The sequence below is a fragment of the Carettochelys insculpta genome, chromosome 9 (genome assembly GCF_033958435.1).
Source record: "Carettochelys insculpta isolate YL-2023 chromosome 9, ASM3395843v1, whole genome shotgun sequence".
Taxonomy (NCBI): domain Eukaryota; kingdom Metazoa; phylum Chordata; order Testudines; family Carettochelyidae; genus Carettochelys; species Carettochelys insculpta.
This window is the reverse complement of record NC_134145.1, coordinates 50,480,896-50,507,047: the sequence shown is the minus strand read 5'-3', so window position 1 is coordinate 50,507,047 and position 26,152 is coordinate 50,480,896. Positions and strand designations below refer to the sequence as shown.

The following is a 26,152-nucleotide window of genomic DNA, read 5'->3' as shown; positions in this document are numbered from 1 at the left end:
GAATCTCTCCAATCCGGAACTCTCTTGTTCAGCAACATCCGTAATCTGGCATGATTTTTGTTAACCAGATGACCACTTATCATGGGTCTGGCTGAACTTCCCAGGGTCATAGAATCATAGACCCCTAGATTTGGAAGGGACCTCAAGAGGTCCAGTCCCCTGCCCTCATGGCAGGATCACGCACTGTCTAGACCATCCGTGATAGATGTCTATCTAACCTGCTCTTAAATATCTCCAGTGATGGAGATTTCACAACTTTCCCATGCAATTTATTACAGTGTTTAACCACCCTGACAGTTAGGAAGCTTTTCCTAATGTCCCATCTAAACCTCCCTTACTGCAGTTTTAAGCCGATTGCTTCTTGTCCTATCCTCAGAGACCAAGGAAAACAATTTTTCTCCCTCCTTCTTATAACCCTTTTATAGCTACTTGAAAACATCTGTTGTGTCTTCTTTTCTAAACTAAACAAGCCCAGTTCTTCCAGTCCCATGAAAAGTTTGTTTACAGCCCACAGCCCTGACTCTGTGCTCTGTCCTGTTATTTAGCTCTAATTTACTCCTAAATGTCTTCGAAGAGCCCAGTGAGGCCTGGAACTGTTGGTAATGCTGCTAGACAAATGCCAATGCTGCTGGACAATATTGAGTCCCGTGGTTAGCAAATTTTCTTGTTCAGCACCAGTCAGGTCCCAAGGGTCCAGACACGAACATAAGAACAGCCATACTGAGTCAGACCATAGACCCATCAAGCCCAGTATCCTGTCTTCTGACGGTGGCCAATGCCAAGTACCCCAGAAGGAATGAACAGAATAGAACAACCTGTAGTCTTCCGTACATCCCGAATGGTATGCAACAGTCTGAGCTGAGTTCATTAGATACAACAGCTCATTGAGAGGGGTGGAGCCATTTAATTTTATTTCTTTGTGGGGGTCTGCAGGATGATTAAACAGGCTTCCAGCACGTGTCTCTAAGGATGGTTCAAAAATGTAACAAATCTCAGAGCTATACTCTGGCTTTTAATGTCGCTTTCAATATTTAAGATGTGAATCGTGCAGCAATTCAGTAATTGCCATTTCCAGATCCCATTCATTCTTCTGTTTGTCTTTCTGTGACCCAAACAGTTGTGTTCCAGTATTAGTATCTGATGCTGGTTCTGTTCCTTCAGTTTTTGCTTGTAACTTGAGCTTTTTAAGTGTCCGTCCAGTGTATTTGCAACAGGTAAGTCTTGTCAGTAGCCTGGATGATGTTAATCCTATACTTTTGGGTTTTTACTTCATTGCTTAAGAAATGGTAGTAAAGATTCTTAATTCTTTTCAATTAAGACAATGTTCAAACCTTATCACTGATGAAACAGTTGAGTACTCTTTTTATTGTCAGGATACAGTTTCTGATAACTTTCTCAAGCTCTTAAATTATAGTTCGGTGACTGCAAAATTTTTAAGCAAACATCTTTGGACTAAATATTATGAAACAGACATTGCCCCAGTTCAAACAGAAGTTATACTCCTCACCCAATAATTTAGAATAAAAAACTTACAACTTTCTAATTTTCCCTGCCATAATTCACCTGAAACTTAAAAAACAAAAAAAAGCTCTTCAAATACTGTATTCATTCACTGTAATTCTCCATTATCTTTAGCATTTTTAATTTATGGAGATTTAGATGTAGAAATGTATATAATCTTTCTAAAAACATTCCCCTGAAGTGTGAATTTTTTTTTTTCTTTGTAATCTTTCATGATGAAAATCTGTTACTGATTTGGAATTACAATAAAGTGTGGGCTGTCTTTCACCTTTATTTGTTGTTGTTCAAATTATTTATAAAGTGGCTTCTTCATTTTGACCAGTTTCATACCAGTTTGGTTTTAGACAAAAGTAGCTGTATTCTTAATGTTGTACATATCATAAACTTTTGTGAGCTGTATTTTGTCGTATTGCTGAAAAGTCAATTATTATTGGGCTTCTTAATTGTGATTCTTGGCATAGAGAAGGGGAGAAATGAAGAGGGTCGTCCCCCCCCCCGCATGTTAAAGACGCATGGTGTCAAACTAATTCAGAATTTATGCTTCTGAAGCCAAGTCTATAAAATAGACTACTTGCTATTCTCATTTCACTTCAGTTTTCTCAGTAATCAGTGGTAGACATAGGCCTTAAGTGTATCATTTTTAGAAGTTTAAGCTACTATATTGTATACATTTACTACAGTATGGTGTTTGGTATAAGAGCTAAATATAATGACAAGTTTTGTTAGCTAAAAATATAATGTAAAATTACGCAAGACACTTAAGACTTCAGTTTATTTCAGCCCTTTGGATATTTGCACATGTATATGTGGAAGTGTGTGGACCAATCATATCAGTTACACATCTGAAATTTATAAAAACCCTGTGGTGGACAGAATAATTTGGCTTAATAGAGAGAACAAGATTGAGATGAATGGGAGCTTTCTCCATTGGAGTTGTTTGCATCATCATCGTACTTAAAGCCTCCCACCCCACAAAACATATACACAAGATGTAAGGGCAAAGAAACATATTTTAATGACATCTTGTATTTTGCAGAATCTGAATCATTAATGTGAATGGGGGTAGATATCTTGAGCAGGCCATGTGTTTACCATCTCTGCTTAAGCTGTGACCTTTTATTGTGTCCCTTTTTGTAGTACTTTAAAGCACATAAAATTTAATTTCTACAGAAATGCGTACTAGATATAAACTCTAAACCCTTCACGTTCTCCAAGTACAGTAGCTCATTCAAGACTAATTCTAGATTTGATTATTATTGGCTTTCCACTTTTTGCAGGGATTGCTACCATGCAGCTTTCCCATCATAAAATACTACAGTAGTTTCGTAGACAATTTTTTTATATTTTTCTCCCTGAAATTGAATAGACCATTAATATTTATGGAGTTTATACACTCACTGTCTAGCTCAGATGCTTCATTCTTGCCCAAGATTGAAATGCCAAAGCTTCTAATAAGTAGAAAAACTTAATGATGAAATATGTTGGATTACTAGGCTTGCTACAGTGGTGGTAAAATTGAAAGTTATTTCATTTGTGTATCCAGACTGAAGATGGACTGTCCAAATTAATATTGTTACCGTTTTATCATCTGTACCTGCACTTTAAGTATGTTTGAGTAGTGTGGATGTTTTTAAATTTTGGTGGAGTAAAACGCTAACAAGAGTTTGCTCAAAATGTAATAAAGGGCAAAAATGTTGAAAGAACCATAATAAGAATTAAACTCCTACAATTAGGAAAGCCACAAGATGGCATCAAGTTGTCAGTTCTGTCCCTTGTTGCTAAAGCTGTTTTCTTCAAAAGGTCAGAAGACAGTTCGATCAGTTTGTGGATTTTCATATAAAAACATTTGGATGCCGGATGAGCATACTATAAGGCGTACTAATTACGAAAGCTTCACTCACTGCTGTAAGTCATGACTTAAATAAGAACAATAAGTAACCTCTTTTTAAATAACTGGCCCCTATCCAAGTTGCACTACCTAAAAATGTAAATCAACTTGTAGCCACAAAAGGCTCCCTGGGGGAGGGAAAAATCATAGGCTTATTGGTAAAAAGTTGTAGTACAACATAGTATATATCTGTCTTCTAATCATAGGAGTATTGTCCCAAATGGTTGTAATTATTTATGTCACGACAGTACCAGGTTTAAAGAAATTTTTTCATTAAACTATAAATGTTAATACCATTTCAGGCTTCAGAAATTGGCAGTACACAATTTAAATGTACAGTGGGATTGGACTAAAGACGGGAATCCATTGACATTGATTGAATTTTGCAAATTAAATCCATAAAAGGCAAAAATATACCATAAAATATTTAATTCACTTATCGCAACTGTAGATTAAAGAGTATCAGAAAAACTAGTCTTATAATGGCCTTAGTTAATATAGTTAGAGTTGGCTAAGTCTATGACAGCTAGAAAACTCCCTGTTTTTTTGGAGATACATTGTGATGTTTGCAGCTGCAAAGTATACCCCCACAGCCCCGTTAAGTATCAGAGGGGTAGCCCTGTTAGTCTGGGTCTGCAAAAGCAACGAGAGGTCCTGTGGCACCTTATAGACTAACAGAAATGTATGAGCACAAGCTTATATACAAAAGCTTATGCTCATACATTTCTGTTAGTCTATAAGGTGCCACAGGACCCTTCGTTGTGTTTGCAGCCCCGTTAAGGTTATTTTTGAGAGTTTCTAGCAACTTGGTATGTTGCCTAGTATTAAAGTAAATCAGATTGGGGCCACATTATTCTGATGATTCAGGAAGCCAGCATAACTAGCAAAAGAAGACAAGTTTTTGCAATGTTGATAGGAAGGTGTCATTCTGTTTGCAAGTTTCATGTGCAATTTATAGGTTAGGTGGTTTTCAAAGATAGAAACAGTAACTTGATGCTTTGCTAGACTTATGTCCCTGGACTTTTCTGCTAAAATGGTTTTCTTCAAAAGGTCAGAAAACAGTGCAGTCAGTTTATGGATTTTCATATGGGAACCTGATGAGTAGAGTCCTCCATGGATACAAAATATGTATCTGCGTCCACAAAAATGATGTGGACCCCCGCAGATATAAAGTAGATATCCTTGGATTTGCAGGACTCTGCTTATGAACAGTGAGACAATGCATGAACATTTTGAAAGTTTCACTCATTATAACAACAAAAATTGATGGGAAATAGGTCAAGTTGCCTTCAATAATGAATGTTTTGAATAAAAGCAAGAGAATCAGACAGCTTGTTTTAGTCTAAATAAAAAAGCCATATTGATATAATTGAAGTCCAGCTCAGTAAAAACAGAAGATGGGGGCAAATAATGAACAAATATTGGTTTTGTATATTAAGCCTAAATGGACAGAATAAGTGGCTGGGCTAATCTACTCATCACTCCATTTGTGGGTCCTTAAAGAGAGAGATGACGAGCTGGGGAAGGAGAAAGACGAGGTGGAGGCTACTGAAGTAAACATCCCCAGCGTAGCTGCTGTCTGAGGTCCCTGCTCCTTTTTTATCTTAATTCTAAGAGATGTCCTGAGTTAAAAGGAGGGAACCAAATAATACCTCTGCCAACTCCAGCTGAATCCCATAAAACACCTGGATGAAGCAGGTTCAGACTCAGCAACAACAGCTCTAGTTCACCTCAACAGCTGTTGCCATCTTGAATACCACCAGGAGACTGTCAAACAAGTAGTTTCTTCCTTCTAAAACTCTTTGCAGGGTAAGAGAAAGGGAACAAGAAATGTTAAAATGAAAGCCTTACTTAATATTGTAAATTTCAAGTGGCATAACTTTCTCCCTCTTTTCTGTACTTTTAATAGAAGTTTAAAAGAATTTCAATGGCATATCTCAGAAGCAAGGGGTGCTGAAATGAAATCAATGACTCCTTACTGAAACCACATACAGTGGATGTTGTTTTATATTGGAATATATAATAATAAAAAATTGGTCTGATACCTAAAAGCCAAATGGTAGTTATTTGGGAGTAGGAAAATGGATAATGAAAGTTGATTAAGAACCTACATGTGTTAGTGTGTAAGTCATGAGCTAATAAAATACAGCTTTGCAAGGTAAATTAGAACTAAAGTAACTTGTTCCTGATTAAAACATAGTGTAAGGAGTCTACGGAACTTTTGTTGTTTTTTTTTTCAAATTACAGGGTTTGTGACTAAATTAGTTTGTGAATATTCATAATCTACTCCTTAGCAGTCTTGCATGGTTTATGCATAAGAATTAGGTATGTCATCCTTGTAGCAAAAATGTTCCGTTATTCATAAACTTTTATGGGATAATATGTCATTTGTTCAGCAGCTGTGGTGTGATCATGTTAGTGTATTAACTAAAATTTCCAGGTTAGTTTTCCCTACCCCTCTGAAAAACCATAGTATTATATCATATCTGCTACTATCATATAGTGAACAATAGCCAATGAACTTTAGAATTTGTATGTTTATTTGAAAAAAAAAATTGAAAAGTAATTTTTATCATCTATTTAAAATCCACGTATATCTTTTTCAGGGAAGCAAAATTACCATGCTTTTAACTTCCATGCCAGTATATATTTTTCTTCAGCTTGATTTAAGTATTTGCCTCATTGCAGGAAATTTTAAACAGATAATGTTGAAATCTTGTACTCATTAAACTACAGGTTCTGTCTCCCTCCTCCAGCACCCTCAGGACCTGAGTGATCCCAGACAAGGGGATTTGCCAGGCAAAGAACTCAGACTGGCTGTGTGGAACCAGGGGGCATTCCTGCAGGTGTCTCTGCAGGGCTGGTGGCCCCACACATCCAGCAGGTGTCCCCATGGCTAGGGCTGCTGGGCAGTGCTCCACGTGGATGCTAGGATATCCCTGTCCTAGGTTGGAGTCCCCGTGGCTGGGGCTACCATGGTTCCCCCACCTCTGGCCGGGGTTCCCATGGCTAGGGCTGCCAGTGGTGGTCTGCACCCAGCCAGCTCCCAGATGTGGGGCTACTGGGAGTCTCCTGGCTGGAGTCCCACAGCTGTTTTTTGGTTCAGCAACATCGATTGTCCTGCCGGAGGAGGGATGTTACTGGACAAAGGAGTTTGAACCTGTACTACTATTAGTAACTGCTTACCACCTACTACATAGCCTGCACAGTTTTTAGTGTTGTGAGGGGGTAGGAAGGTTAAATCATCAGTACTCTAAAGGTTAAAGAGGTTGACTAAAGCAATTTCAGAGGAAGGTGTTTTAATAGGCTTGTATCCCATCAGTTGTCAATAGTTCTTTAGCAGTTTTTATTGACAATTTGGAATGCATAGCTTTGTAAGCTATCTAAATTAAATTTTATCCACCGAATTCCTGTCTTTGATCTCCTACTCTGAGGACAGTCTCAGTTGTTTCTTGTTCGGTCTTATTTATTGTTTTGAATAATAAGCCCAGTTCATGGCTTTTCTTCTGTTACTTGATGGAAAAAGTATCAGAGAGGTAGCCGAGTTAGTCTGTATCTTAAAAAACAAGAAGTCCTGTGGCGCCTTATAGACTAATGGATATTTTGGAGAATAAGCTTTTGTGGGCAAAGACCTGCTTTGTCAGATGCATGAATGGAGGGGTTTCAGAGGGGGATTTAAAAAGGGACTCTCAGTCAAGGGGAGGGGCAGAGCTGACAAGGTCTATTCAGTCAGGACGGATGTGGCCCGTTATCACCAGTTAATGTGGAGTTGTGAACATCAAGAGGAGAAATCAAGTGAGTTCAGGCAGAGAGGATATGGTCCATTATCAGTAGCTAATGTGGAGGCCTCCAGCTTCCATCCAAGGCACACTACACAATCCATTGTATACAGCCAGGCACTAAAGTAGAACTGCATTTGCTCCAATCCCTCAGACAGAGGCAAACATCTACAGGACCTTTACCAAGCTTTTCTGAAACTATAATACCCACGTCGGGAAGTGAAGAAACAGATTGACAGAGCCAGACGCGTGCCCAGAAGCCACCTGCTACAAGACAGGCCCAATAAGGAAAACAAGAGAACACCACTGGCCATCACATACAGCACCCCGGCTAAAGCTTCTCTGGTGATCTACAACCCATCCTGGACAACAGTCCTTCACTCTCACAAACCTTGGGAAGCAGGCCTGTCCTGCCTAGAGACAGCTTGCCAACCTTAAACAAATTCTCACCAGCAACTATAGACCATACTGCAGTGATTCTAAACCTGAAACCAATCCCTGCAATAAGTCTCGGGGCCAACTCTGCTCACATAGCTACAGCACTGATATCGTTATAGGACCTAACATCAACCACACCATCAGAGGCTCTTTCACCTGCACATCTACTAATATAATATATGCCATTATGTGCCAGCAATGCCCCACTGCAGTTTACATTGGCCAAACCGAACAGTCTCTATGTAAAAGAATAAATGGATGTCAATCAGACATCGGGAATGGTAACATACAAAAACCTATAGGAGAACATTTCAGTCTCCCTAGACACTCAGTAACAGATTTAAAAGTAGCAGTCCTACAACAAGAACAAAAAAGCTTCAAAAATAACCTGCAAAGAGAAATTTCAGCGCTGCAATTCATGTCCAAATTTGACTCTGTCAGCCAAGAATTGAACAGAGGCTGGGAGTGGTTGGCCCAGTTTTTTCCTCTCTTGGGCCGTGTCTACATGTGCCCCAAACTTCGAAATGGCCACACAAATGGCCATTTCGAAGTTTACTAATGAAGTGTGGAAATGCATATTCAGCGCTTCATTAGCATGCGGGCAGCAGCGGCACTTCGAAATTGACGCTCCTTGCTGCCGCGCGGCACGTCCAGACGGGGCTCCTTTTCGAAAGGACCCCGCCTACTTCGAAGTCCCCTTATTCCCATGAGCTGATGGGAATAAGGGGACTTCGAAGTAGGCACGTCCAGATGGGGCTCCTTTTCGAAAGGACACTGCCGCACGGCGGCAAGGAGCGTCAATTTCGAAGCGCCGCTGCTTCCCGCATGCTAATGAAGCGCTGAATATGCATTTCAGCACTTCATTAGTAAACTTCAAAATGACCATTTGAATGGCCATTTCAAAGTTTGGGGCATGTGTAGACGTAGCCTTGATGTTCACACCTTCACACTAGGTACTGATAATGGACCACATCCCCTCTGACTTAACTGACTTGATGTCTGTCTCCTCTCTTGATGTTCACAAATCCACATTAACTGCTGATAATGGGCCACATCCACCCTGACTGAATAGACCTTGTCAGCTCTGCCCTTCCCATTGACTGAGAAGTCCCTCTTTAAATCCTCCTCTGAAACCCTTCCACTCATTCATCTGATGAAGCGGGTCTTTGCCCACCAAAGCTTATGCTCCAAAATATCTGTTCATCTATAAGGCACCACAGGACTTCTTGTTGTTCTTGATGGAAAAAGGGCATCTTTTCCTCTCCTGTTTCTTTACTACATGCATGAATCTTCAGTTTACTGGTGGCTCTCTGAATCTTGTTTGAACTCTTCTTCATACTTCACTTCTCTCCAATCCTAAATTTTACCTAATTCTTCATGTCTCTGAAGATTCCCAATACTTTTCTCCTCTTATATGCCTGTCACCTTTGTATGTTATCTGTTCTTTTAAATAGAATTATTGGAATTTGCTATAGTACAACTAATTAGATATCATGATGCTTTACAGTTGAGGTGTTTCATCTTAAATTCTACTATTCTCTAGTTATTTTGTAGTAGTGATACTTTTCCTTTGACTTCAGGTGTGAATCATTGATCAATTCTCCCATGGTTTGCACTACAAGAAAGATGAAAAATCAGGAAAAAAATATGCACTATTTGGAAATCATAATATCCTCAGGGTGTATTTGTATATGTGTTGTTCTGATGTGTGCATATTCTATGGAAGAAAGAAACCATGCACACAAACTACAAAATAAGTTTTACAGAATGAAAGTTGGTTATAATTCATGGCGCCAAAACCACAAAAATAAGATAATCAGATGTACAATCTTAGTGCCAATTTGTGTGCTACCCATCAGAAAACAGATGCTATGAGACAGCATGCTGTTCAAAACAGCAATTTATCATAAAAATAATTCCTTTTTAGCCTTTGAAGAAGGTGCATAATGTTCTACGGTAAATATGTATTAGCTGTATCCTTTGGAAATGTGCCATATGGTTTTAACATTAAGTACAAGTGATTTATACTAAGTAGCTTGAAGAGGGAATTTTAAGGAACTTCAGTTCTCAACACTGCCTTGCAAGCCTAGTCTCCCTCCTCCACCAGGTATATCTGGCAGGTGCTGTTATTGCTCTCAGGCCTTGAGATTGAGCTGTATGTGTCTAGTGACTCCCCTGATTGAATTAAGGAATGGTTTTATTGAAGAATTCCGTCCTGTTTGATCTAGCAAAAAGTATGGCAAATATTACAATATTCAAATTGTGAGAATTTGTTCGGGGCTCCTAGAACTCTGTAAAATTGGGATGTCAGAGGATTGAGCTGGTGTTTAGTGATGCCTCATTGCCACCCTAACCAGTGCTATTACTATGAGTGATTGTTTAGCAAATAAGTGATTGCCTTTTTCCCTGTCCTCTGTTATCCAAAGATTTCAAGAATGAGCTGCTTTTGACAGATTCTCTATTGTGTAGTGATCCAATGTAGGCATCCAGTTCTCATTTCTTCTATGCAGCTTCAGTAATGGTCCCTTTAAAAAGTGGAAGATTAGTGAATGTTAGTGGATAATACCGAAATAGGCTTGATACTCCAGGAAATAATTTCTCATCCTTCTGTTGTTGATTGATCACTGGTTGTATTAACATGTAATATGATGAGAGCTAATTGTGCATCTTTTGTATATACCAAATACACTTTCCAGGGAAGTTTTTTTTTTTTTTTTTCCATTTAACTACTCTATTGATGTATTGAGGAGACATTTTTTTCTTCTCAGAAGTTATCACCTGTTTGTCCTTGACTTTAATATCTAACCACGATACATAAATGTGTTCCTTGAAAATCCAAGCCAAAGGAAGTTAGGTAACTGAATTTCACTGGATGAGAATTGGGAGTCGAAGTTTCTACTGAAATGATGAGCAATGAACTTAGCAGTCAATGTTAGTATATGACTACAGTGTTAAGACACAATTGAAATGGGTAAGTAGGAACAGAGAATTTAGTATTCCTTACTGAGTCCTGTGCATGGAAATCTAATGATTTTCCTCAAAACCTCAATAACAAAATGCTGAAACTACAATGTACTCTTATGTTAGAATTTGTCTATTCTGGAGGGTTGCAGACTACAGTAAATGCTTTCATATCTGGCAGCCGCAGGACCTGGAGGTTGCTTGATATTCAAATATTCTGGATAATAGAGAGGTATACCTAGCAGTGCATAACACTGAAGGATAAAACACAATTAGATATATTAAGAAACAAACAATGTATGCCGAGTACTTTACTTTCCAACAGCAGTAGTATTGTACACAGTAAACTTGTACTGTATTTCCTTATTTATTTGTATTCACTTTCACTATACTGTACTTATGGAGAACTTATCCAACATTATGGATAAAATGCTGTTTGAGAGTTCTGGGTGATATAGAATGCTGGATATTAAAGAGTTTACTGTGCTATTTTGGCTTGCTATATCACATCTCAGTTCCTGTACTCTTTCCTCCCCGACCTTCCAGTACTTCTGTTGCCACTTGATAGCTGGTGGATCTCAAGAGCTGTATGTTCTTATGTAGAAACAGATGACGTTGTCAGTTTGGTTAGCTGGCACTTTAAAAGGTTTTTCAATTGATAATTAAGTTGAATTATTATATTAGAATGATTAAGAGAAACTAGGAAACAGTTTGAGGAAGGGCTCTATACTATAAATATGATGCTCTCTGAAAATCCCAGAGACTTCTGTACAAAAGATTTGCTATAGAGTCTGAGAACAATGCTACAGTGTATTCTAAAATTCTGTTTAAAACTGAATAGCTGTGGCTTTTCCTATATTTCCATGTACCCTTGCTCCTCCCTTTCTGGAAATGCACTAATTTGGGATTTTTTAGCAGAATGTGTCCCTCCTTCGACAAGTGGTATTTTGGAGATCAGCGTTTGTAATATCTCAGTGATTTCCAGATCAAGTGTGTGCTGAGTTTACATAGCAGAAAATGATTGTCAGGCCTGTAAACTTCAGCTAGTTTCCTTTTCATAGTTGCATATTATTTAATTTTATATTCAATATGGTTTCGCAGGAATAAATGAGAATAGAATCTGTCCTTTTATTTGAAACAACTGTAAGCTTGATTCAGTGCCCATTACAGTTGCTCACTCTTAGCTAATGTTTTGGCTCTGCAGAGTAAACTGGTGTAAAGAGTGGTACAGGTTTGGTTTTTTACGTTAAAGTAAACAAATTAAATGTGGAAGACATGCTTGGATCTCCTGAGCCATATAATACAATATTTTATATGTGAACTTTTCAGAATAGAAATGCTTTTCGAAGTCCTGCACTCCAGCTCAGAGCATCTCACGAGTAGATTCAGAGAATTCCATTTTTGTTTTGTGATGTGGAAAGTCGGCCGATTTCGATTAGGTATTCGATCTTATCTAAGTGAGCATAAGTAAAAGAGGAAGTGCTGTTTCCTCTGGGTATAGAACAGCACTGCATTGCGACTCAGGAAACCTGGGTTCTATTTCTGGCTCTGCTACTTAGCCTTCTAGGAGATGTCGGTCAAGTCACTTTACATCTCTGCATCTGTTGCTCTGCCCATGAAGTAGGGGTAATAACACTGACCTGCCTTGTGAAGTGTTCCGAAATGTACTTGTCCAGATCACTATTAAAAAGCTAGATAATTTTATTTACTTATTAAAAGGTATGAAAATTAATCTTTTAAACAAACAATTTCTATTTATGAATAAATATTGACTGTATCTACTATGGATTGCACCTCCCTTGTCCGGCACCCTCAGGACCTGAGCAGTCCCAGAGGAGGGATTTTTCTGCATGAGGCGTGGTCAGTGCCCTCTGGGCTCCCCTCCTGTCCACCAGTCCCAGCCACTTTCCAGAATTCCCCTTGGCTCCGCAGCTGCCCGGCTGACTCCCTGTTTCCATGGTTCCCTGACTGCTCCCGGTCCTGCAGCTCCTCAGTCCATGGTTTCCTGACCAGCTTCCGAGCCCTGCTGCTCCCCAACCAGTTCCCCAGCCAGTGCAGCCCTTGTGTTCACTGTTGGCTCTCCAGTAATCGGGGCCCGCTGGCTTCTGATCCCTCCTCCTGCAGGGTCTCAATGGGGTCTCCAGTGGGGGGCTCTGACCACCTCTAACCCTGCCCAGGCTGCCAGCCACTGTTACAGCCTCAGCCCCTGCCCTGCTGATGCAGGTGCTGCTCCAGCCCCTGGGCTCTTTGGTCCCTGCAACATCTGTGGATGACAGATGTTGCCGGATGAGAAAATTCTGGATTTCAGAGGTTGCTACTGTAGTTGTGATGGATAGACCTTTAACAGGCAAATGTATTTCCCTTTTAGTTTTCAGAACTTTTAAAGTCCAAAACAGCAGTTCTGAAGAGTTTTGTGATGAAGTTTTCTGTGTATTTAATTATTGGTAGAGTATGTTCTGTCCTAATCATTATTAAAAAGCTGTTCTATATTTAAATAAAAAAGAATCTGAATAAGAGGCAAGGTGTTGATGTAAATATTAACTCTTTTCCTCTCCTTAAAGGAAGGTGCGTCTGCTCGGAAAACTCAAACCCCGGCAGCACAGCCTGTGCCGAGACCAGGTAAAGAGCATTGCTTTATTACCTTATTATTTGGGATGAAAGCATTTTGTGTTAGGACAAGACAGAAGCTAAAATCCTTGCATGTCTTTATTAAGCTGTGTTGGGAATATATAGCCACAGTGTATGAATTAACATGTTATAATGCGTGGATTAAGAATTACAGTGGTTCAAGATCTGTGATTAACTGTGCTCACTCTAAACTAGGGCAGAAACAGCCTCACTAACTTGAAGGTCTAGTGGCAGATTTTACAGTCTGAGTTTTTGTGAAATATCAGTGCTAGAATCAAATGTCACATACTGTTGGAATGCTTGGAAAGCCACCATGCAGCTTTTCTTTCCAGACCTAGGAATTCAAGAGCTCCTGGTGCCCAAAACAGAAGGCATTTGAGTTTGGGGTGCATGTATTTCCTTTCTCTTTTGAGTTTAATTAACAGTCAGTTTCTTATGAACCATGAAAGAAAACATCTTGTTTTTATCGCTTCTGCTTCTATTTAACAGTAATATTGAAAATGGCATGTACAGTAGACTCTTTCATATCCAGCAGCCCTGGGATCCAGAGGTTGCCAGATATTTGAATATTCTGGATGATAGAGAGGAACACCTAACAACGTGTAACACTAAAGAAAAACAAGATCAGATATTGAGAAACAAACAAAAATGTATGCAGAGTACTTTATTTACCAATGACAGTAGTATTGTAAATGGTAAACTTATACTGTGTTTGCTGTATTTATTTGTATTTACTTTCAAAATACTGTACTTTTGGAAGATGTAACAGTGCTGGTTATTTGAGAATTCTGGATAATAGAATGCTGGATATGAGTTTACTGTAGTATTAATTTTTTATTCTGTAATTTCTTGAGTTTAGCAGCTAAAATGTTGAAATCAAGTGGTCGTGAAAGGTGGTAGGAAATAGAATGACTGAGTTTCAATTTCACTGCACCCATTATAGCTCGAAACGAATTGGCAAGTGGTACAAATGCTTTCAATAATGGTATAGTTCTTTGAAGTACTTGTCTTGGACAAGTGATAAAGGTGGATGGAAATACCATCCTGGCATGATTATTTTTTAATTTGTGCATTGGGCACTCCTATTAAGTGTTCGAGAACCTTTTCACAAATTCCCCTTCTTGTTACTCATTAAGTCTCCAAAAGAAGATAGACGATGTCCAAGTATTATTAGTAGAATTGGCATTATAATATTTCATAAAGCCCCAACCAATATTATTCACTCACAATTGTCAATCTGTGATGTTCCTTAGTGCCTTAGCATAATGTGGCGGTCATTGATTTGCTCACATTAAACACACATTTGAGAAAAGTGGACTGTTAGAATTTTTGAAACATTGAGGGAAATTTTTGAGACTTGGTCAGGAACATATCCTGTGAAAATGTTTGCAAAGGCCATATTTCTTTCTGGGAAGTGATATATTTTTTTCATAGTTTTGTCAAATAAATTTAGTGATGCTATTTAACTTTTCACATACAGTGAGTGGTGAAGTTGCTAACATATTATATAAAATGTGTGTGGCCTGGATAGTTAACTTGATGGTGTAGGTACAAACATAGTTAATTCCTTTAGATCTTTTAGTGAAAGTAATGCTTAAAGATTTTCTTTTGTTAAATATTTTCCCTCGAAAGTCTATTAAATATTGAATATTCTGAGTAGTTTTTAGATTGTGCTCTGGTATTGAGATTCCTTTCTTGTTCTTTATCTTCCTAGTTGTTTCAGTGCTAGAAAGGTCACCCTGCCTGTCATATTTATCTCAGTAGGGCTGTTGAGAATATGAATGTATTTGGAACCAACAAACAAGGATATAAAAAGGGTAGAAATAGCAAGAGCAGAAATCCAACTGGATAAACTACTGTCATCAACAGGACCACACTGCTAGATGGAATTTCACACATGTTAACTGACAGACTTGTGTATCTGTATGTTTTTTAAAAAGGTTATGTTGGTGCTGCTTTCTTTGTAAGATGCAAACGGAATTACGAGTAGAGATTAAGTGTCGTGGAGCACGTATGTCTCCTAGAATTTTGGTCCAAAATAGATTCATCTTACAGATATCCTAAAATACTATGATTTCTTCATCTTTTGAAATGCTGGTCTACTAGCAGAGGAGGTATTGGGACTATGTCTGCAGGAGAATGCATTTGCTTATGTCATGAGAACATTTGCTTGGGCCATCAAATGGAAGTATTTTGTAACATTTGAACTATATACATGTCATTTCAGGTTTTTAATGTTAGAATTTATTATAATATTGTTCTTGTACATAATAGTTTATTTAGCATTAAAATGGAGCAGCCAAATACAGCTTCATACCTTCCAGAAAGAAACAGTATTTACTGGGAGTTATTTTAACATTTAAGATGTCATATTTTAAATGGTAATGAGTGGAATTTCTAAGCCCTCAAAGACCTTGTAATTAAAAGTTGTCACCAGTTATTTTCATGCTTTTGACAGTTTCAGGGAGGGATAATTAAAAATACAGTCCCTTCTTTCTGACAGTAGGTGTGTGTGGTGAATATTTACAGTAGTACAGCTAAAGCTGATACTAAATAAGCATGAACCTATCTGTTAGAACGCTAGAAATCAGTTAAGGAACTCTGTCATGCTTAGTACCAGTTGTGACTTGAAGATACATTGTACTCTTATTTCTGAACTAGGCTAAAGCCATATAAGAATTCTCATCTTCAAGTTTGGAATTGTGCAAATGGTGTAGACTTTTCATAGAAAAGTCATCTATGGGGATTGCTAATCAATAGCAAGTCAGCACTATTTTATTTTGACCTGAGGGTATGGTTGGAAGTGATAGTCAAAGAAAACAAATATATTAGAAGAGAGCTCATTATTATAATAGTACAGGCTGAACCTCTCTAGTCCAGCACCCTCAGGACTTGACCGCTGCTGAACGCGATAATTGGCTGGACCACAGGTGGTGAATATCTGCCAACAGCACTACCAACACTTCCACTGCTTACTGGGAGCTTAGAAGACTTTTTTTATGGGTAAAGTAGAGCTAAATAACATCACAGAAAACTGAGAACCAGGACTGGTGGCTCTGAGCAAACTTTATGGGGCCCTGGGAAACTTGGCCACACGCATGGTAGGTGGCCAACCTGCTAATTTAAAATCACGCCAGGCCACAGATGTTGCAGTATGAAGGACAGTGCCAGACTAGAGAGGAATGTACTTGTAGTAGGTTTCTGGTTTTGCCAGGTTGTTTAAAGTAAGCCAGAGCTGCATTTCATTTTCTAGTTGTGGCAACTCCACACTTGACCTGGAATATCTCCCACTTGAGCAGGTCATTTTGGAAGTCTGAAAACAAAACTTGAGAAAGAAGAGAACCCTTTGTCCAAGCTGGGGGTGTGGTTGGGTGGGTGAGGTACTTCCTGTGTATTAAAGCGGTTTCTATCCTGATATAGTTGTTCAATCTTGGTTATTTCTGGCTAGCTTTTAAATCTGAGGGCTTCTGTGTCCATCTGCTGTTCTCTGTTGTGCATGGACTCAACCAATCCAGAGTGCTTAGGACACCAAATTTTCCCTAACATTCAAATTTGGTAATTTTGAACTCTGTATATTAAAGTTTCCATAGTGCCTTTTGCCATGACTGCCATTAGTAAAAGGACTGAGGCACTGTTAAAATTATTTCATTGTGCATAGATCCTCAACTCAGTTCCTCTTCATGCATAATTATATATTCATGCAACTTTGTGCCATTGAAAATCCTTAGTGTGTGTGAATTTCTTGATATGAGTTGGACAGGCAAGAGGAAAGCACATGGGTCAGTTTCAGTAAACTTTTTGACCTAACTGGACTTGGATTTCAGGATTTTTTTTAATACCCAAAATGTTGAGCCTCCAAATATTAAGAGCTAGGTTGTCATCCTTAGTTTACCTTGTTATAGTAACTCCTCATAGTCACAAATGATAATGCTTTGTGTTTATATGTCTATCATTAATATTTTCTGTGTTACAGTTTCCCAAGCAAGACCACCACCAAACCAGAAAAAAGGTGAGTTACTTATAGTTATATAAGTCCTTTTATGAAGTCACAATCATGTATGTAAGAGAGCACTATGATTGCTTGGAACTCCAGTACATAGAGGGAGAAAAGCCTGTTGAGAATCCATGGGTCAAGCTTAGTGGTGTGGGCAGCACTGGAGATGTGGCTGATGCCTGCTACAGGCCACCAAATCAGAATGATGAGGTAGATAAGGCTTTTCTGGGACAACTGAGAGAAGTTTCCGGATCGTGGGCTCTCGTTATTGTGGGGGACTTCAATTACCCTGACATCTGTTGGGAGACCAATATGGCAGTACACAAGCAGGCTAGGAAATTTCTGGAGAATGCTGGGGATCTTTTCTTGGTACAAGTGCTGAAGGACCCGACCAGAGGTCGTGCGTGGCTTGACCTGCTGCTTACAAACAGGGAGGAACTAATAGGGAAGGTAGAGGTGGGGGACAACCTGGGAAGCAATGATCATGAGATGGTAGATGTCAGGATTCTGACCAAAGGAAGGAAAGAGAGCAGCAAATTACACATCTTAGACTTCAGACTTTGACTCCTTCAGGAACCTGATGGGCAGAGTCCCCTGGGATGCTACCATGAAGGGAAAAGGAGTCCAGGAAAATTCAGTATTTTAAGGAAGCCCTATTGAAGGTGCAGAAAGAAACCATCCTGATGCACAGCAAGAGAAGTAAATACAATAGGAGACTAGACTGGCTTACTGGGGAGATCCTTGGAAAACTTAGGCACAAAAAGGGAGCTTACAAAAAGTGTAAACTTGGACAGATGTCTAGGGAGGGGTATAAACGTATGGCTTGAGAATGTAGGGCAGTTATCAGGAAGGCGAAGGCGTAACTGGAATTGCGACTCGTGAAGGTTGTGAAGGATAACAAGAAAAGTTTCTACAGGCATGATAACAAGAAGAAGGTGATCAGGGTGTGAGGCCCCAACTGGATGAGGGAGGTAACCTAGTGACAGATGATTTAGGGAAAGCTAAAATACTTAATGCTTTCTTTGCCTCTGTCTTCACGGACAGAGACAGCTCCCGGACTAATCCGACAAGCGATGCATTGTGGGATGAAGGTGGACAGCCTTTGGTGGGGAAGGAACAGGTTAGGAGCTATCTAAAAAAGCTAAATGTACATAAATCGATGGGCCCGGACCTAATTCATCCTAGGGTTCTGAGGGAGTTGGCGTATGTTGTCGAGGAGCCCTTGGCCGTTATCTTTGAAAAGTCGTCGAGATCAGGAGAGATTCCGGATGATTGGAAAAAAGCAAATGTAGTGCCCATCTTTAAAAAAGGGGAAGATGGATGATCCAGGGAACTATAGGCCGGTCAGTCTTACATCAGTCCCTGGAAAAATCATGGAGGGGCTCCTCAAGGAAGTCATTTTGAGGCACCACTTGGAGGAGGGGACAGTGATCAGGAATAATCAGCATGGATTCATGAAGGGCAAGTCATGCCTGACCAATCTGATTATTTTCTACGATGAGATAACTGGCTCTGTGGATAGGGGAAGATCAATAGATGTGATTTATCTGGACTTTAGCAAAGGTTTTGATACGGTCTCCCCTAATATTCTTGTCGGCAAGTTAAAGGAATGTGGATTGGATAAATGGACAGTAAGATGGATAGAAACCTGGCTAGAAGGTTGGGCCCAGCGGGTAGCGATCAACAGCCCGATGTCGGGAAGGCGGTTGGTTTCTATTGGAGTGCCCCAAGGTTCGGTTCTGGGTCCTGTTCCGTTCAACATATTTATCAATGACCTGGATGAGGGGTTGGATTGCACCCTCAGCAAGTTTGCGGATGACATTAAGCTAGGGGGAGAGGTAGATATGCTGGAGGGATAGGGACAGGGTCCAGACTGACTTAGACAAATTGGAAGACTGGGCTGCAAGAAATCTAAAAAGGTTCAATAAGGGCAAGTGCAGAGTCCTGCACTTGGGCTGGAAGAATCCCAAGCATTGTTACAGGCTGGGGTCCGACTGGCTCAGTAGTAGTTTTGCAGGAAAAGATCTGGGAGTTGTAGTGGACGAGAAGCTGGACATGAGTCAACAGTGTGCCGTTGTAGCTAACAAAGCTAATGGCATATTAGGTTACATCAAGAGGAGTGTTGCCAGTAGATCCAGAGAAGTGATTATTCCGCTTTATTTGGCTTTGTTGAGGCTGCATCTGGAATACTGTGTCCAGTTCTAGGCCCCCATTTGTAGGAAGGATGTGGATACACTGGAGAGGTCCAGCGGAGGGCGACCAAAATAATTAAGGGGCTGGAGCATATGTCTTATGAAGAAAGGTTGAGGGAATTGGGACTGTTTAGTCTGCAGAAGAGAAGACTGAGGGGGTACTTGCTAACAGCCTTCAACTTACTGAAGGGAGGCTGCAAAGAGGCTGGAGAGAGGCTGTTCACAGTGTTCACGGATGGCAGAACATGGAACAATGGTCTCAAGTTGCTGTTGGGAAGGTCCAGGTTGAACATTAGGAAAAACTTTTTCACTAGGAGGGTGGTGAAGCATTGGAATGTTCAAGGAAGCAGTGGAGTCTCCATCCCTGCAGGTGTTTTGAGTCTTGCCTCGACAAAGCCCTGGCGAGGCTGATCTGATGGGTTTGGTCCTGCTTAGAGCAGGGGGCTTGATTCGATGGCTTTTTTAGGTCTCTTCCAGCTGTATTGTTCTATGATTCTATGACATTTTTAGCCTGAATTGAGAGTGCTTTAGATGGAGAGGATTTTGTTGTTCTATCACAATTTGAATCTGTAAGGCAAGTAATAGATTTTTAATTTGTTAAAATTATTTTTTTTAATTCCCTCTTTACAGGCTCTCGAACGCCCATAATCATTATTCCAGCAGCTACAACTTCTTTAATAACTATGCTTAATGCAAAAGACCTTTTGCAGGATTTAAAGTAAGTAACTGACAAAATATACTTCATAAAAAAAAAAAAAAAGTCTTCAGATATAAAGATATTGCCAGAGTAGTAATTATTCAAGAAGCAATATCTATTATCTCCTGTTGACTGATTGCTCATTTTACCATCTAAATTGTAAAGAAAGCACAGGCATCCTTGAATGGTATGTAAAAAGTAGCATGAGAGTTACTGGCAAGAATGGCAATTCCTGAAGTACAGTAAGGTTTCAACATTCGTGAGGGTTCTGGGTTCAGAACCCTCGCAAATGCTGATCTTCGCGAATGTGAAAGTGGGGGGTTCAGAGCCCCAGGAAACAGCAGCGTGGGTGCTTCCAGCCCCGGAGCCCTGGGGAGGCCGTGGCAGCCGCTGGCGCTCCCAGCCCCGGAGCCCCAGGGAAGCACGGTCATTTGCAAATAATTGAATTTGCAAGTGTGGCACTCGCAAACGGCGAGACCCTACTGTACTTTGACTCGAAGTGTTAATGTCTAATGGCTGACTTCTTTACTCCTCTGTTTTAAATGGCAAATGTTACACATTCTCTGAATCATTGCTAAATAGGGAATGAGCTGTACTTCACACACTGAATGGGTGAGTATTTAAAAATTCATGTTACTAAAAATATAAATAAAACAGCAACTTGAAATATTTATAGCAAAGTAAATTAACAGATAGAAATACTGTTAAACTACTAAGAAATTCTCCCATTATTTCCATACCTTGCAAACCATAATATCGTATTATGATTACTGTTTCTTAAAGCACATCCTAAAATCAAACTCATCTGAACCACTAAAATATGATTTGCGAACTACCCTCATGGCTAAGAGTAATAGATCAATAGATCATAATGGCTGTGTCTACCCTGAGCCTACGTGCTGACAGCTTGATGCAATTAAGTAGTCTTGAAATGTAAAATGGTGACTCGTTGCATATTCATGAGGCCAGTTTACATATTCACAGCAGAAATCAAGCAGTGCAGATGTGGTTCTGCTGGCAAAAACCTACTTTGTCGGCAGCCCCTTATGCCTGATTTTTCCTTCGCAGGTTCTGCCTGTGAAGGGTTGAAAACCCTAGTTAGTTTTAAAAAAAAAAAAAAAATGGTGGTTTCAAGTATATTGTTCTGTATTTAACACCTTTAACAGTAAACTAACATATCTGGGAATATAATCTTGATCTACATAACTAGATCTTCTTTTGTCATTTTAGTTTTATTGCATTTTTAGTTTTCTCTTTTAAATTCAATCCCATGTCAGTTCAGTCAGAGGATGTGGCCCATTATCAGCAGTTAATGTGGAGGTCTGAACATCAAGAGAGGAGAAACAAACTGCTTTTGTAATTGACCAGCCACTCCCAGTCTCTGTTTAATCCTTGGTTGATGGTGTCAAATTTGCAAATGAGCTGCAGCTCTGCAGTTTCTCTTTGAAGTTTTTTTGTTGTCGGATGGTTACTTTTAATCTGCTACTGAGTGTTCAGGGAAAACAAAACAGCAGAAATGTAGTACTTTAAAAGACTAACAAAATGATTTATTCCTTGATGAGCTTTCGTGGGACAGACCCACTTTGTCCGTCAATGAATCTCATTTCAAATACAGACTGACATTTATAAGTATAGAGGACCAAAAAAGAATTGCAATAAAAACTGACAAATCAAGTACAGCAATGATTAAAAACAAGAAGGATGTTACTGATGCAAATACTTTATTAATTTTCAACAAATCTATTTATCATAGCTGTAACTGTTTGGGACGGACACCTGGAGATGTGATATATCCCCCTAACAATGCTTAATTTTTATTCTTTGTGGGGAGCTTCTTTAGAACACAAAGGACATCCATTTCTTTATAAGTACCAAGTATTTAATTTTTTTCAATTTATTATCCACCCATATTACACATTACAGCTTTCCAGCTCCCCCTTCCCTGTGTTGAAAACTACTGATGTTAGACTGTAACCAGTTAGGTACATTTTTGATGCTAACAGTGATATAATTCACTAAAATAAATTGTTGCAATCATGTAATTTTAGCTTTGTACTGTGGAGTACAAAATTTGAAGTGATGTGTAGTAACTGGCAAGGGAGAGAAATATATCATTTGTTAGAATGAGGGCTTGGTGATAAACAGTATCAACTAGTTAGTGGTTTGAGCACTGGCCTTGTAAACCCAGGGTCGTGAGTTCAATCCTTGAGGAAGCCATTGAGGGGTCTGGGGTAAATAGATTTAAAAAAAAAATCTGTCACGGGTGGTGCTTGGTCCTACAGAGAGGGCATGGGACTGGACTTGATTACCTCTCAAGGTCCCTTCCAGCTCTGAGAGATATGTATATCTCCATATATTATTTTAACTCTAGAAGGAATAGTATATGGTGGCATAAAGCCTGGGTATGCCCAACAGTAGACTCTGAGGATTCATAATTGGCTATGGTCTATCAGTCTCTGGGATTCTGCAGTGAGAAACACCATAGGGTATAAACTGCAGCAGTCTCCACTCTGTTTCAGTCTGTGCTAATGTCATAGTGGCCTGTACAGTGGTTTCTGGTTACAGTACATCTGCACTCATTCACACTGATGACCAAGAGAGACAATAGCTTATCAAACTTCACAAATTTGCTATGAAGTAAACAAGTTGGATGACAAACTCAGGAATAATGCATTATAAAATGTCCTTTGCCCACTCACTTTTTAAAATATAATTAGTTTTGTTTTTGTTCGGGAGAAAAACAGTTTGTGGACTAGTAATTGTGTTGGTGTTTTTTAATAAGTAAAATTATGATCATGTGATACCAAAAAGTGCCAGGTTTTTCTGGCAACGTGAGTGGCATTGCCAAATGAAGAAATGAAGCTTAATTAATTTCAGTCTCCCATTCATAAAAGTTTATTTATGTGACCACTTTGTCAATATTTGGAGTGATGGATTCTAAACAGATATGAAAAGAGTTAACCTTTCTGGATTAGCTTTCCAAAAAAACCCCTGAAAAATCATAAAGATGATGAATAACAGTAAAATTTTAAAACATGTTGTTCACAGTGGCTGCCTCTACACTAACAAGTTTTTTCGGAAAATCAGGCACCTTTTCAAAAGAACACACGGAGTGTACAGCCACAATGTGCTTTTTCAATCCAAAATTGAAGAACAATGCTCTTCTTCCAGAAGCCCTTTTCCACTCCTGGATTAGGAAGAGCGCCTCCTTTCATAAGCTTCCGAAAAAAAGTTTGTAGATGCTCTGCGGGCCCTTTTTTCAAAGGAGCAGTTCTCACGGTGTCGATTTTTTGATCCCCAGACCGTTCTTTTGAAAGAACAGATGGATCTTTCGATCTTTATTTTTGTATGTGGATGCGATGTTTTGAAAGATCATCTTTTGAAAGATTGCTGTAGTGTATACAAGGCCAGTGATATTGTAGCTGAGTTGGTCTCAGATTATTAGAGAAACAATATATCTCTCTCACTTTGTCTCAGAACTTTAAAACTGACTTTTAATATGTTGGATGGCCAAACATAAGTTTGTCAGTTGCAAGCTGTAATTAATGATTCTCACAACTGTATATTGTCTGGCTGTACCAAAAGAACAGCAGGAGACATTTGACATTGGTTTAATTGGGCCCCAACTTTCTTATTGGATGTCTGGAACTATCCAGCACATAAAAGTGTATAGTGCAGGTAACCCCATTTTATTTGGAATTATCCTGGAGGAGGGGGTTTAACCCTCTCCACCCACTCCCCTCAACAAATTCATTGCCCAGACCTCTTTCCATTCAGGGGCCTTCAGCAAATCCATTGCCAGAACCTTACCATCCACCTCCTTCGTAGGAGTGTTAGAGTGAGCTATAATTCTTACAATGTCCCAAGTGCAGGCTTGTAGGTATAGTGTTTAACAGCTTTTAAGTTTGTTAACTTTTCAGTGCTTGACAGCTTAAAAATCACGCTTCACTTTGATGTTACTTTTGTTGCAAGTAACATTTTAGCTGTTTGTAGCAGATTTTAAAGAAAGATCTTTTCTGTATATTTTAGTTTTGTGTATCTGATAACACTTTGTATTTACTCAGGACAGCTGCGTTTTCTGTCTGGTTGTTTACCACTTTTGTATGTATTTCAGACATAATGGATGAGGGAAACGAGATTTTTAACGATTCAAAAGTGCGTGGGGAGTTCTGGGTAGCTAGAATTGTAACTAATTTTTAAAAAATAGATTTTAAATTGATGTCTATTTGGGAACACCAGCTTTCTGCATTGAACATACTGACGTAAACTGTAGCTATGAAAATCTAAAGGATTATAGTTACAGATTCTTAAACTGACTAACTTTGTCACTTGTTTCAGAGTATAACCATAAATATGTTTTGTGATACTTTCCTGGGAAGCCTGTAGGTGAAGAATTAATGAACACTAACATGGCAAGTTAATTGAAAGGGAAATTTTATTACATGCACTTGAAACATTTTATTTTGATTTTAATCAGTTTTTGAAAATGGTGGTTGCCTTGCTACAAGAGCCTTGCTGCTGTATATCAGTCTCAGAGAGTTAGCCAACTTAGTCAGTTATTCATATACTGCTTATGCATGTTGGATCAAATTTTTTCCTCCCTCACTTTTTGTCTGTCATCATTTCCTCTGTTTTCTAAATAGTATTTCTTGTTTGTTTAACTTCTCGTCTCTTGTAGTTCAGAATATTAACACAGCATCAAGGGTTTCCAAGAGGAATGAATTGGAGATTGCTCGAACTTTTATATTAAATCAAAATTGAATTGAAGCCAATGTAAGCAGGGGTTACAACCATGTAGGAGCCTTTCAATTATGCATTAATTATGTAGCACAGCCTCCAGCTGACTTTCAACTGTGGGAGAGCTGTCAATAAACTAACGCTGAAGAGAGCTGTTAAACACAGAAATGTTTAAGCCCAAAAAGTGGGATTGAGACACTGGATCTGTCACAGACCTGACTGGTAGCAATTTAATAATTTTGATCACTTCTGTTACAGTACAGCAAGGGAGTGTTACAGGCTGGTAACATGTCTTCTGAACAAATTTCTGTTTATAATACAATTAAAGCGTAAATGTGGATTTCTGTGATACTTCCAAACTATTTGCAAATGTGACCTTTGGATTGCCATCCATATGAGAATGTGGTTACTGCATATGTATATGAATTGCTTTATACACTCTATAATTAATTTGGTCACACGTTTGTTCTGCAGGAATCCTACCTCCATCAGTGCACACGTTGGATAGTAATGAGGCAGTATGTAGCTAGAAAATAATCTAGTTCTGCACGTGAAGGGCAGATCCAGGAAAGCTCAGTTCTTTCTCTGGTGCTGCCACATCCTTTGAGTGTTGCCAACTCCTGTGACATCAAGTTGTAGTGGTGTTTTCTACTGTCAGTTCCCACAGACACTGTCATGTGAGAATGTTAAGATTTTGTTGTGGGGGGTAGGGGAGAGGTTTCCTGACCCTCAGACTGGGGGGAGAACCTTGAGAAAGTTAACCATAAAGGCTCACAAATCAATGGCAAAACAAACCAACCTTTATTAATTTTAAAACTTCGTGAGTTTTAAGACAAATTAAAATTTTGGAGAGCATAACTAACCTTTAGGGTTCGTAGGACTGGGCTTGCTGCAAGATGATGCTTTGCTCCATGGGATTCTCTGGTTTTAAAAGATGTCAGTGATAAGACTCTTTTGGGAGCCCGTAACTAATTTGCCGTGCTAACTTGTTTTTATATCACATTTGCTGTATTCCTGCTGTTCTTGACCTGGGAACACCTGTGGTATAGACCCTGGCAGGGGTGGGACAAAATAGCTCTGCACACTGCTGCTCCTCTTTCAACCCCCTCCCCAGCTGGGGTGGGGGTGGCAGTGCTGCAGCACACTTCTCTTGTGGCTTTTCCCCAATGCAACACTAGCAGCAAGGGTGGTGTCTGGTGGTGGAAGTGGCAGGAGGTGTGGAGGCACGTGCCCTGGGACACCCTGACATCGCAGCCCTTCCCTGGCCCAGAACAGTTTTTAATCAGGCATAACCTATTTCCAGGATTGCCAGATGAA

The 26,152-nt window shown here is 39.4% G+C and overlaps 1 protein-coding gene across 1 annotated transcript in view; it reads left to right on the top strand.

Moving 5' to 3' along the window:
- The window catches only part of CDC73 (cell division cycle 73), a 171,748-nt gene that overhangs the window by 114,188 nt on the left and 31,408 nt on the right, over positions 1–26,152 (top strand). Inside the window, exons 11-13 of the mRNA XM_075002235.1 lie at positions 13,149–13,206; positions 17,189–17,224; positions 20,032–20,119. Of these exons, the coding sequence (XP_074858336.1) occupies positions 13,149–13,206; positions 17,189–17,224; positions 20,032–20,119 (182 nt within the window). The remainder of the gene's footprint in view (positions 1–13,148; positions 13,207–17,188; positions 17,225–20,031; positions 20,120–26,152) is intronic.